The following is a 12,230-nucleotide window of genomic DNA, read 5'->3' on the forward strand; positions in this document are numbered from 1 at the left end:
AATATCAGAAAAACACAAATTAAGGAACATTTATAAAATAACTGGGATGTAATCTTCAAAGTGTCAAGATCACAAAAGTCAAAAACTGAGGAAACTTTCCAGATTGAAGATTAAAAGACATGACAGGCCAATACATAATCTGGAACTAGATCCTTTTGATACAAAGGATATTATTGGGACAATTAGATCTCAGTTTCCTCATCTGAAAATCATGAGGTTAAACTAGATCTATTACTCCAAACAGCAATAAAAAAATGGTTTTTGTGGGCTGGCCGGTTAGCTCAGTTGGTTAGAGAGCAGTCTTATAACACCGAGGTCACAGTTTTGGAGCCCCATACCAGCCAGCCACCCTCACTCCTGAAAAAAGTTCATAATACATTCACAATGTTGTGTAACCATCATCTGTGTGTGCTCCAGAAAAGGTTTTTGTAGTAACAAACAACTAGATCCAACAGTCTTTAATATATAAAATAATCTCTACTGCTGATAAAAAAGACTAACATAGACACCCAGAGTCCCTAACCAAAATTAGTTTATTAAATTTAAATTTTATAAGAAAAAGATTTAAGGGGGAAAAAAGGTGAAACAATACTTACATCAATAGTACATCTACACAATGGAATATTATCTAGCTATATAACTTGATATAGAAAGATGTCAAGCTTTTGTTAAATAAAGAAAAATTTAGCCCAGTATATGTAACATATTTCCTTTTGTATGTGTGCATGTATGTAAGTTTAAGATAGCCATATATATGGATCTACACATATATAGAAAATCTCTAGAAAGATTCGTAAGAAAATGTTAACTATTAGTTTTGGGAAATAAGAGTGGATAGTCAAAAAGGGGACAGGGCACTTTACTCTCCATCTTCTACCCTTGTATACTCAATGTTCACCAAGTTATTAAAAAAAAGTAAAGTCTTCCTAGTAGCAATAAGTACACATAACACCCAGATCTTGTTTTCTAACTACCATTCCCAACTAAAAGGAAAATCCTTGGAGAAATGGATGATTCTACATATGAGTCAGAGTAAGTACGAAGTGAGCTGTGGACATCTTGTTCTGCCAGAAAGGAAGGAAGCACCCCAAAACTGGTGCTTTTCAACAAAGGCATGTGAAAAGGACAAAGGCTGTGATGGGGCTCCTAGCCAAATTTGGGACAATTTGAACACTGAAGAGAATCACTGTAACTAAAAAAAAAAAAAAAAAAGAAAGAAAAATCAACAGACAAATTTTAAAAATTACACTAAAGAGAATTAATAAAATGAAAGATAAAGTCAAGGAAATAACCCTGTATTTGTAGACTGAGATAGGAAATATGAAAGATTAAAAGACAAGGAGGACAGAGTAAAAATATCTAACATACATGTAATCAGAGTTCCAGAAGGAAATGAGAAAATGGGGAACTATGTTTGAAAAGGTAATGGCTGAGGATTTTCCAAATTTGTAGAACACATAATTATGGGGGAGGAAAGCATACAGTGGGCTTCTGGAATGCTGGTGACAATCTATTTCTTGATCTGGAAAATAATTACATGAATGTTTGGATTATACTTATTTAATAAATGGTATGTATTTGTGGTATGGACTTCTTAATATATATATAGTATTTCATAATTTTAAAACAAAATTTTAAGGCTTCAGGAAAAGAAAAATTCAGGTCAAGTAAAAACAAAAGCCTTTTAGAAAGGAAATTTTAATATCTTACCTGCAAGAGTATGTAGGCTCTCCTACTTTAAAAACACGACCACAAAGATGAGAAGGTTTGTTTGACTGCTCAAGTTTTGGAAATCCAAATGCAGGATCTTCACCACAAATGTACCATTCCATTGGCCCCAACAAAATATGCTGTGCCAGCATGTCTTCTTTCTGTGGAAAAGGGTTGGGACCCCTGCAGTAGATTTTGGGTACATAGTGGGCTAAATGCTGGTACACTTCTCTAGTGAGGTCAGTTGCTTGCAGCCATTTCTTTAAAAAAAAGAAAAAAGAAAAAAATAGTTTTAAACAATGTCAATAAACTGCTAATTTTAGCAAATTGACCCTACTTTTAGGTACAAAAATAATGATAAAAGAGTCTTATATTTTATTTACAACACTCACCATTGTATGTCTAATCTATTAAATTTCATTGTATGAAATTTAATCTATTAAAATGTCAAGTACTTTAGATTTCTATCTTAAAGTATAAGTAAAATTAAAATGAAATGAGCTCCCTCCTCAAAATGATTCTTGAAGAAAACTTCTATAGGCAGTACAGGAAAGTGACCATAAGAAATCATTATATAGGACTCAAGCCATTCAGCTTGTCTGACTTTCTTTTTAATGCTTTGCTCAAATGTTACTCGGTCATTTTGTCTATACGAAGAGCATGCAGTGAACATGAATAGCCAATACACTAGTTATATTTCTCACTGATTAATAAATGAGTTTATATACCAGTTTCTTATGAATATGTCAGTCCACAATAGACTGTTTGATCAACCATGCCTTCTTTCCCTGATCAACCTCTCTCTCTAAGCTCCCTCCTTTCTATTCTCCCCCACTGAAAACGAAACAAAAAAAGTGACCTTTCTCTGTTCCCCAAGCCTTTCTGTCCAACTACCTATTATTATACTTAGATATCACATAGGCACAAACTCGATATATCCAAAATTGAACTCATGATCTCCCTCCCCCACCAAAATCTGTTTCTTCTCCCCATCTCTCTATTTTAGTATCTACCTGGGTATCCAAACTAGCAAACCTGAAAATTTTCCTTCTTCCTCACCCCAGCAATCAATCAGTCATCATGTCTTATTTATTAGGCTTCCTAAATATCTCTTGAATCCATCCATTTCTTTCTACACAGCCACTACCTCCACTACCCTAGTCCAAATCCCTCACCAGGATTAGTACAACAACATCCTAACTGGTGTCCTCACTAGTCTTGTCCCTCTGCAATCTATTTTCCAACTTTGCCACCAGAGTGATTTTTGCAAAATGACAACCTGATCACATCATTCGGCTTCCCACTACCTTTAGGAACAAGTCAAGTCCCCTAACACGACTTATAAGATCCTTTGCCTTTCTCCAATCTTCTCTTCCTGACCTGTATTACGCCTCTCTCTCTGCTTTACACAGCTATTTTCTACTCACTCTTCAGATCTCAATTTATGTTTCACTTTCTCTAAGATGCCATCTCAGCCCATTTTCCACACCCCCAGGGATGAAACAGAACGTGGCCTCAGTGAGCATTTAGTAAAATCTGTTAAGTGAATGACTATAATTCTGTTTATAATACTTACTGTCACATAACACTGACAGTCCAGAAAGATGCTTCATGTGGCTTTTATGAAAGCAGAGATAAATGAGATTCAGGCCTACAGCATGGATCTGATATTGTATCTAAAAACTAAACCAAACAAGCCCTAGATAATGTATCCTTCAAACCATTTCTTTTCTCTTCACTTTCTACAGTCATAAGTCACTTAACAATGGGGATGTGTTCTGAGAAATGCTTTGTTGGGTGATTTCCGCACTGTGTGAACATCACAGAGTGTACTTACACAGACTTAGCATACCACACACCTAGGTTATATGGTAGAGCCCTTATAATGTTATGGGACCACCATCACAAATGTGGTCCGTCGCTGACTGAAACACTGTTATGTGGCATGACTATATTTCCTTAAATCTTAAGTCTTTTCCTTTTATTCTGTAACTCATCCCTGCCTTCTCTATCTGTTTATTTGTTCTCCATACTGCTATGTGTAACTGCAAGTCATTTGGCTCTAGGCCAAGTAAAAATTTTAAATCAGAAAACATGAAATAACACTTCTAAAATGCAGTAAACTGAACAACGAACATAATTCACAGATCTAATGTTTACCTATAGATTATAACCTAAATTCCAATTACATCCTTATTAAAAAAGAGTATGTTCAAGAGATGTCTAACACTACAGAAGTCAATATAAGGTCTTCATTTTAACTATTACTTTGCAATATTCAGCCTACTTCCTTCCTTCTAAAAATAACATATAAAGAGAGAATTTAAATATCCATGAGGTGGTTATCTTTCTAGTCAATTTCATATTTTCAGAGAACTTTTACTAAAAATGTAAAAATGTAAAAATTTCATTCATAAGTTAAGGGATTGGATGGAAGCTTATAACTGAAAACAGTGAGTTTTCACCCCTAAGGTGAAACTAGATTTTCCAAACATTATTAACTTTCCTGTGTTTGCTTTATGCAAGTATGAAAGAGATTAAATTACTTTTAAAGGCAGAGTCATCAACAAGCAAACTGGAATCTTATTCTTTGAGCTATAAAAGACACTTGCTGGTCACATTCAATGGTAAATGTCCCGTTTTTCACCTATTGTCAGCAAACCAAAATATGAATGTAGTTAAGTTATCCTAAGCAATTTACTCTTTATGAATGAAAAATTAAGCAGTAAGATTCAAAGAATTCACCTCCACGATCCTAGAAAGTGCTTCAATTTTAATTTATAATACATTGAAAGGTTTTATTTAAAAAGCATTTTTGTTTTTCTTATATTTTATGTTCCTATTTCTCTAAAACTTCACTTTTGCAGAATTTTAATCCAGGAAGAATAAAAGGTGATGCTTTCTCAAAGAAATTATGTAGTCTTGTGGCTCCAACAACGAATAGGTCAAATCTGTTCACAGATTTCTTCAATAAAAAATTCAGAAACTAGTATCAGCTTCTGGTTAAAAAAAAAAAATCAACCACCTTATATAAAATATATTATTAGTAACCAGCAAGTATTTCATCCTAAGTATTGTTTTATTATATATTAATATAAATCATTAATAAGACTTAAAAATCTGGTTCAAGAATGACAGACATATGTTCCCCATCTTTAAAACGTTAACTTACCATTATATGAAAAATTTAAAACCACCTAACAGATTTGGGGTCTGTTACAGGCACTTTAACCTGATTAAACTTATACACTTAATATATAAAACAAGAAAAATTTATGACTACTTTTGAGAACAATGGCTCACATTTCTCAAAAGAATAAAACCTATAGCTTTCATATCAGCTCTCACAACATATGCTATGTGTAACTGTTTCTTCAACATAAAAAATGATTGAGATTTCTAATTTAGTTGCATTTTAATTTGTCTTTATTTCAGACACTTGTAGCTGTCACACCAATGTGAACAAGAGAGTAATAAACATTCACTATCTTATTAGAAGTCCCCCATAGGGGAAGTAAAGAAACTGTCAACTCATTCCACTAAAGTAAACACGTTATGACAATGTTTCCAGGAGCTTTCCTTTTACTAAAAGCTAAATTTAAGCTTTGGGATAGAGAGCAAATACAATAAACACAAAAATGAAAGAATCCCTACAGGTTAGCCTTTCATTGCAGTATCTAATTATTATTCTATTAGTGCTCAAATGGAGTTTTAGGGACTATATTTAAAAAATTTGCAAACAAATTATATTATGATCTCTACAAATGAAGGAGTACATTTACCAATAAATAATATAGACATTCAATCATAAAAGACAAAAAGCCCAATTGAAAAATGGGCAAAGAAGATACACAAATGGCCAATAAGATCAAGAAAAGATGTTCAACATCATGAGTCATGAGAGAAATGCACATCAACACCAAAATGAGAAAGTACTTCACACCCAATGAAATGACTATAATAAAAAACACAGACAAATAACATGTTGGCATGGAAATGGAGAAACTGGAACCCTCATGTACTGCTGGTGGGAATGTAAAATGATGCATTTGCTTTGGAAAAAAGTCTGGCAGTTCCTTAAAAGGTGTTAACATATGACCTAGCAATTCTACTTCTAGGTACATATCTAGGAGAAACAAAAATGTTTGCCTACACAAAAATTTGTACATGAATGATCATAGCAGCATGATTCAGAATATCCAGAAGTGGAAACAACCCAAATATCCATCAACTGATAAGTGGATAAATAAAATGTGGTATATCCACACAATGGAATATCACTTGGCGATAAAAAGAAATGAAGTACTGATACGTGCTATGACGTGGATGAACCTTGAAAACATTACACTAAGAGAAGCCACCCATCACAAAAGATAATATATTTTATGATCCCATTTATATGAAATGTACAGAATAGGAAAATCTATGGAGACAGAAAATAGATTAGTAGTTGCTTAGAGGGTGGGAGTTTAGGGGATGATGGGGAGTGCGATTGAGTACAGAATTTTTTGGGGGGTGATGAAAATGTTCTAAAATTGATGATGGTTCCACAACTCCGTGAATATACTAAAAGCACTAAATTGAATTGTATAGAATATGAGTTATATTTCAATAAAGCTGTTAAAAAAATTTAAAAATAACCAACACAGACATAAAACTTCTGTAATAAATTTGTATTTCCTTTATACTTAGAAAAAACAATATATGTACTTAAATTATAATCATCCATGGCAACATATTATAATCAATATGTAGCATGAAACGTAGACAATCAAGAAGAGATGGTAAAGTCATACTTGTGGAATCAGCTCTACCAACAAAAAGAGAAGACTGAGAAGAGAGGGCCACTGTAATATCCTAAATTTACAATTATCAAGGAGTCAGCTTAGATGCTTTTATTTGTGAGGCATTACTACTTGGAATGGATGAGATCACAAAAAAGTCCTTCCCCTCATAACAGATACACGAAAAGCAGTGTGTAAAGTGTGGTAAAGACATCATGAGTGCTCATTAGGTAATTTTAAATGGAAGTCATCCTAGCAAATTACCAATAACAAAGGCAATAACCATTTTCTCTACGTGTTTATCTTCCCTAAAATTTACTTTCAACCTGAGAGAAAACTTTATTAATTCATTTTAATTTATGATAAAGGGCTGTGCTGGAGTCTAAGCTGAAAGAATAGTTTTAAGAGTTTGGTGTTTTAACAAAATACAGACAGAAAACCCCTCACAAAGTAAGGCCAGGTTAAGGTTATATAGCTGGAGGAATCTTATATTTTAATATTAGTTTGCATCTTCTTTACTTGAAGGAATTTTGTTGGTCATCAGGCTAAACGTTTTTTCTATCTTATTGTTCAGAAAGCCATTTAAAAGTAAATGGAGCAAAAGTAAAATGTAGCTCAGACTGTGATCTTTACAAACTCAAATTAAGTCCACATTAATAATGTTCTGTTGCATTTCCCTTAATTTTCCCCACTGCATCTGCTTGAGAATTTCACTGCACAAGAACTAGGAGTGTTGGCCTCCAGTGCAGGTTTTATAATTGGTTTCCTCAGGAACCTCAATAAATTGGAGAAGCTCTAATCATTTGATAGTTCACACTTTTAGAATGGGGATAGTGGAATATATAGCCTGTATCACTGGGCCAACAGACAAAAAATTCAGTGGGAGAAAAAAAAAAAAAAAAAAAGACTACTTTGAAGCAAGTAAAAGATTAGATAGCAATTAGAAGAGACATGGATAGCAAATAGCTGTCATTTTCATTATTTCCCTGTTTATTTACTACTTGTAACACTACTTTCATTTTCTTTTCCAGATCTCTTTAATAAATGAAAGGCAGATGGGGGCAGAAAATCCTTGGGTTGTGCAATATAAAGTAGAAAGTAAATGAAAACAGACCTAGACTAAACAAGGAAGTCGGTTAAAAAAAAAAACAAAACGAAAAAAACCAAAAAACACCCAGAAAAGAAGCAGAGTCATCATTCAACGTTGTATTTTTAAAAAACTTTTCACCTCTCTTCCTGTCATTGATTGTCACCCAGACTTGAGGGTCCTCACCAATTCACTCAAAATAACTACACTACTCACTGACCAACAGCCTCCCAGCGCCTCCCCCCATCATTTGTTCATAACATTCAGATTGCTGACTTGTATTCATGGATCTCTCCCTTCCTAGTAGATTTTTAAATTGGAGGCCTTAGAGATGGGGCCTACGTTGTTTTAGTTCATTCATAATCATTCTGGACAATCTGTTCTAATTGGGTGTTCCCTGTCCTTATTGGAGAAAGATGCCGCCAAGTAATCATTTCACAACTCAGCTACTTATATTACCACTTACACTAGCATATTTATATTAGTTTTCGTAAAATACTGGGCAGCTGTTCCTAGTACGCTGTGACCAACTCTCACATTATTAGATCCTATTTCTTGAAAGCTGCTCTCAAAGTTATATAACGTTTCTTCTTCATCCAACTACTCCCAACTCCTACAAAAATTATTTTTTTAATCTCCCAGCCTCCACTTTGTTAAGAAAGTATACTTTCCTATACTCAGTAAACGTGTCGAGACACTACTTTCCACACATGCATCAACGTTGTCCACTAACCAAAACAGTGCGAAAACATGCAGAGTGGGAAATGAGGGAAGTGTCGTTTGCATTCATGGTGCTTAGGGCAGTCCCAGAAACAAAGTATGGGCTCGGTTAGGGCAGCATGTTTCGGGAGAGGAGACACTGCTCCGCTTATCTCAGGAAAGCGAATCAGGAAGATAAAGTAGGGCGGTTATACCAAAAACCCTAGGCAGCGTCTCTTTCCCTCCCCTCTTCCAAGAGCTGGTAGAAAGGGCAAAGACCCATATGTTGGGGACTTAAGGGCAGGATAACGGGAAGGAGGAATAATGGAAGAGCTGCGGGTTCGCCCGGGCAGGAAGGTAATGGAAAGGTGTCTGGTGCACAGAACAGCTCCGGGAGCTACTGAAGACGGAAGGAGCGAGGTGGCCTCCTCAAGCCGTCACCCCACGAGACGAGGCTGGCGCGCTGCTCCTAAGTCAGGGCCCGGCCGCTGCGGGATTTCCTGGTAGGGCCGCACGTACCAGCCCGGGTCCCGGCACTCACCCCAGAGGTCTCCTCCGGCGAACATTCCAGCAAACTCCGGTCGATAGCCTGCACCTCGGACTCCAGCTCCGACGCCATCTTCTCTCCTCTTCCCCAGCGCTACCGCCAACCCCAGGGCCGCAGCCTCGCTCCAGCCCCGGCGGCCGCGACCGCCACCCCTGCCCCAAGCAGTCAGTCCCGGAGCCGTCCGCGCCGCCGCGGGTGGAGCAGGAGAGGAAGCAAAGGGTGACGTGAGCCGGACAGGAGGGACGGCGGCCTCCTGTCCTCCCTCCCGAGCTCAGGGCCCAAGAGTCAAGTCACTGCCTCGTCCCTGACCCGGGGAAGGACACTGAAAACCCCAGGCCTGGCACTCTCGCTCAACACTACCGCGTCCCGCACCAGGAAAGGGGCAATAACACCCGGGAGGGAAAACGGAGCATTCTGGGTACTGTAGTCATTCCCGGCACGGCCAGGAGGAGGTGGCACCCTTAAAGTGCCCCACGAGGCCATTATGGGAGTTGTAGTCCATCTCCTAGCAGGGGCCTGAGTAAGCGGCAGGTAAGGGAGCGGGGCTTATCTGCACGCGTGGAACCACGGGAGAAGAGACTAGTGGAGAGAAGCGCTCCCGGGAAGAGACAGGAGACCAGGATGCCGTGGGAACTGTGGTTGTGTCCCCCCCCCCCCCCCCCCCCCCGATCCCATTTGTTCGTTTTTGTATCCCCAGCTCCAAGAGCAGTGTCTGGCACGTGGTAGACACTTAAGCACCGGTGGAAGTCTAGCATATAGTAAGCACTCAAATACTTGTCAAAAGAATGAATGAATTACATTCTATTCCTGTAGTTCTATGGTCCCGTCATGCATCCTATCCTTGTCCCTTATAATAGTTACCTAGGTGAACATTACCCAGGTTTTTGAAGGTTTTAAAACATGTTTTAAAAATTTTCAAGCAATTTGGTTATGACCACTTATTAAAATTTATTCCAAATCTTGCTGGAAAGGAAAAGGAATCAAGCCAATTCTCAGATTTACCTTTTCCCCTCCCCCACAGATTTACTCTTGATAAGACCATTTTATAGAAATAAATAATTATTGTTAGGCTAAGTACAGAAGAAAATTGTGTTTGGTTACAGGTAATTAGACTTTTGACTGACAGTTATGTGACTGGGCTTTTTAGAAGTTGTCCATCTCTTTAGACTTTATCAGAAAATTACTTACACATTTTATCAGGTGTGCTAATTTATTCCCAGAAGGAGGTTGTGAATTACATACAGACAAAACAAACAAACGAACAAAAAGTTCTGGCCCAGGCTAGGTTTGGGACATGTTTATGTTGATGTGTTTTTTTTTTTTAACAGTGCTATAATATTAACTAAGTTTTTTTAAAAAAAGGAAATAAAGGGCCGGCCCGGTGGCGCACTGGATAGTGTGCCGCTTGGGAAGCGCGGCGGCGCTCCCGCCCGAGGGTTCGGTTCCCATATACAGACTGGTTCCCGCTCACTGGCTGAGCGAGGCGCGGGAGCAACACCGAGGGTTGCATTCCCGTTGCTGGTCCCCGGTCCGGTACGGGGACAACACTGAGGGTTGCGATCCATTGCCGGGCACGGGAAAAAAAGACAAAAGACAAAAAATAAATAAATAAATAAATAAATAAAAATAAAAAAAGGAAATAAAGATGATCTGTAAACTTGTAGTTCAATTAAGCCTTGTTATCACTTTAAAAAATAAGAGTAGTGTATGTACAAAATCATAAATTCAAACTCAGTAGGAATATTTTTTTTTTTTTCCTTTCTGTCTTTTTTTCATGTCCGGCAACGGATCGCAACCCTCAGTGTCGCGCCCGCACCAGACCGGGACCGGCAATGGGATCGCAACCCTTGGTGTCGTGCCCGCACCTCGCTCAGCCAGTGAGCGGGAACCGGTCTGTACATGGGATCCGAACCCTCGGCGGGAGCGCCGCTGCGCTCCCAAGCGGCGCACTGTAGCAGTGCGCCACCGGGCCGGCCCCAATGTATATAGTTTCTAAAAATTTTCCATATGTGTATAGCTTTATTGTTATCTTTTGCTACTGATTTCTCACTGTATAATATTGTGGGCAGAGCACATGGTCTGTATAGATTGTGTAGTGTGTGATGACGTTTGCTTTGTGGAGTAGGGTATATGTTCAAGTAACTGTTCAAAGCCATTGTTTCTTCAAATATTACCTTTCATTCTCTGATTCTGCTTTTTGCAACTTCTGCGTTTAACTTCCTTTTCTATTCTGCATAAATATTAATCTGTCATTTTTCCGTACTTTTAATGTGCTGCATTCTGGATGTATATTTTTGTCTGCAATATCTCTCTTCAGATGTGTCTAATTTGATATTGAACTATATATTGAGTTTTTACTTTCAATTTCAATATAATTTCTAGAAATTATAACATATTGAGAGCCTAATCTTTTTGCAGATCCTCACTCAAAGGATTGTTTCCTCTGTGCTTTATAACTGTGAATTTTGAGATCATCTTCACTTAGCATTAGCTGTGGGATCTTGAGAGGCCTGTGTTCAGAGCATGCACCTTCAAAGTAGTTTTCCATTTGCTTCTTCAAGTGCAGGCATTCTAAAAACATTATATACTCAGGATTAGGGCCTCTAGGAGTATCATATATTTGGGACCTATTTTTATGTCAATCTCTTGGCTTAGGGACTCCCTAATAGTTTTAATTCAATGTGTGGCATTGTCCCTGTCTACAGATTCTTAAAGGAAGGTTATTTTCCCTACTCAGAGTCAAAGTAAAAAGCTTTCTTATCAGGGCTGGCTGGTTAGCTCAGTTGGTTAGAGTGCAGTGTTATAATACCAAGATCAAGGGTTTGGATCCCTGTACCAGCCAGCTACAAAAAAAAAAAAAATAAAGCTTTCTTGTCATTTCCCTCTACCAGACAGTGAATTTTTTTTCTGGTCTACCCTTTCACTGATGTTACATTCCTTGAAAGCCATGGCTTTATGTGGGGCATCTCAGTTTCAATTCCAGTGTTTCTTTGATCTCAGATCTTGTCTTCTGTTCCCACGTGGGCATTAAAACCTAAGCCCCAACTTCCAGTTAAACATGGCAGATTGAATACATTATAGCAGTAAAGGGGGGAAAAAAGAAAGAACAACAGAGGGGATGATAGCACCAAAATTTTGGAAGATGGAAAGCAAATAGATGAGAAGTGACTAATTTAGCAGTCAGAATGCTGAAACCTAAGCCAGCAGTAGGGAAATTCAGAATTAGGCTAATTTATATGTAGAACCCTGAGAGACTTAGAAATTTGAGGTACCATGTAATTCTTTTTTTTTTTTTGTCCTTTTTGTCTTTTTTACTGACCGGTAACGGGATTGCAACCCTCGGTGTCGCGCCCGTACCGGAGACCGGCAACGGGATCGCAACCCTCGGTGTTGCGCCCGCACC

At 37.9% G+C, this 12,230-nt stretch overlaps 1 protein-coding gene across 2 annotated transcripts in view; it reads right to left on the reverse strand.

Annotated features, from left to right (window-relative positions):
* Positions 1-9,194, reverse strand: part of UBR2 (ubiquitin protein ligase E3 component n-recognin 2) — a 130,557-nt gene extending 121,363 nt beyond the window's left edge. The window contains exons 1-2 of one of the 2 annotated variants that reach the window (XM_008573183.1): positions 8,822-9,194; positions 1,711-1,970 (exon numbers count right to left, since the gene is read on the reverse strand). In XM_008573183.1, the coding sequence (XP_008571405.1) occupies positions 1,711-1,970; positions 8,822-8,899 (338 nt within the window). In that variant the 5' untranslated portion in view covers positions 8,900-9,194. The remainder of the gene's footprint in view (positions 1-1,710; positions 1,971-8,821) is intronic. The other variant, XM_008573182.1, reaches the window with a different exon arrangement.
* Positions 9,195-12,230: the final 3,036 nt, after the last annotated feature.

This window comes from Galeopterus variegatus, unplaced genomic scaffold (assembly GCF_000696425.1).
Source record: "Galeopterus variegatus unplaced genomic scaffold, G_variegatus-3.0.2 Scaffold887, whole genome shotgun sequence".
NCBI classification, from domain to species: Eukaryota; Metazoa; Chordata; class Mammalia; order Dermoptera; family Cynocephalidae; genus Galeopterus; species Galeopterus variegatus.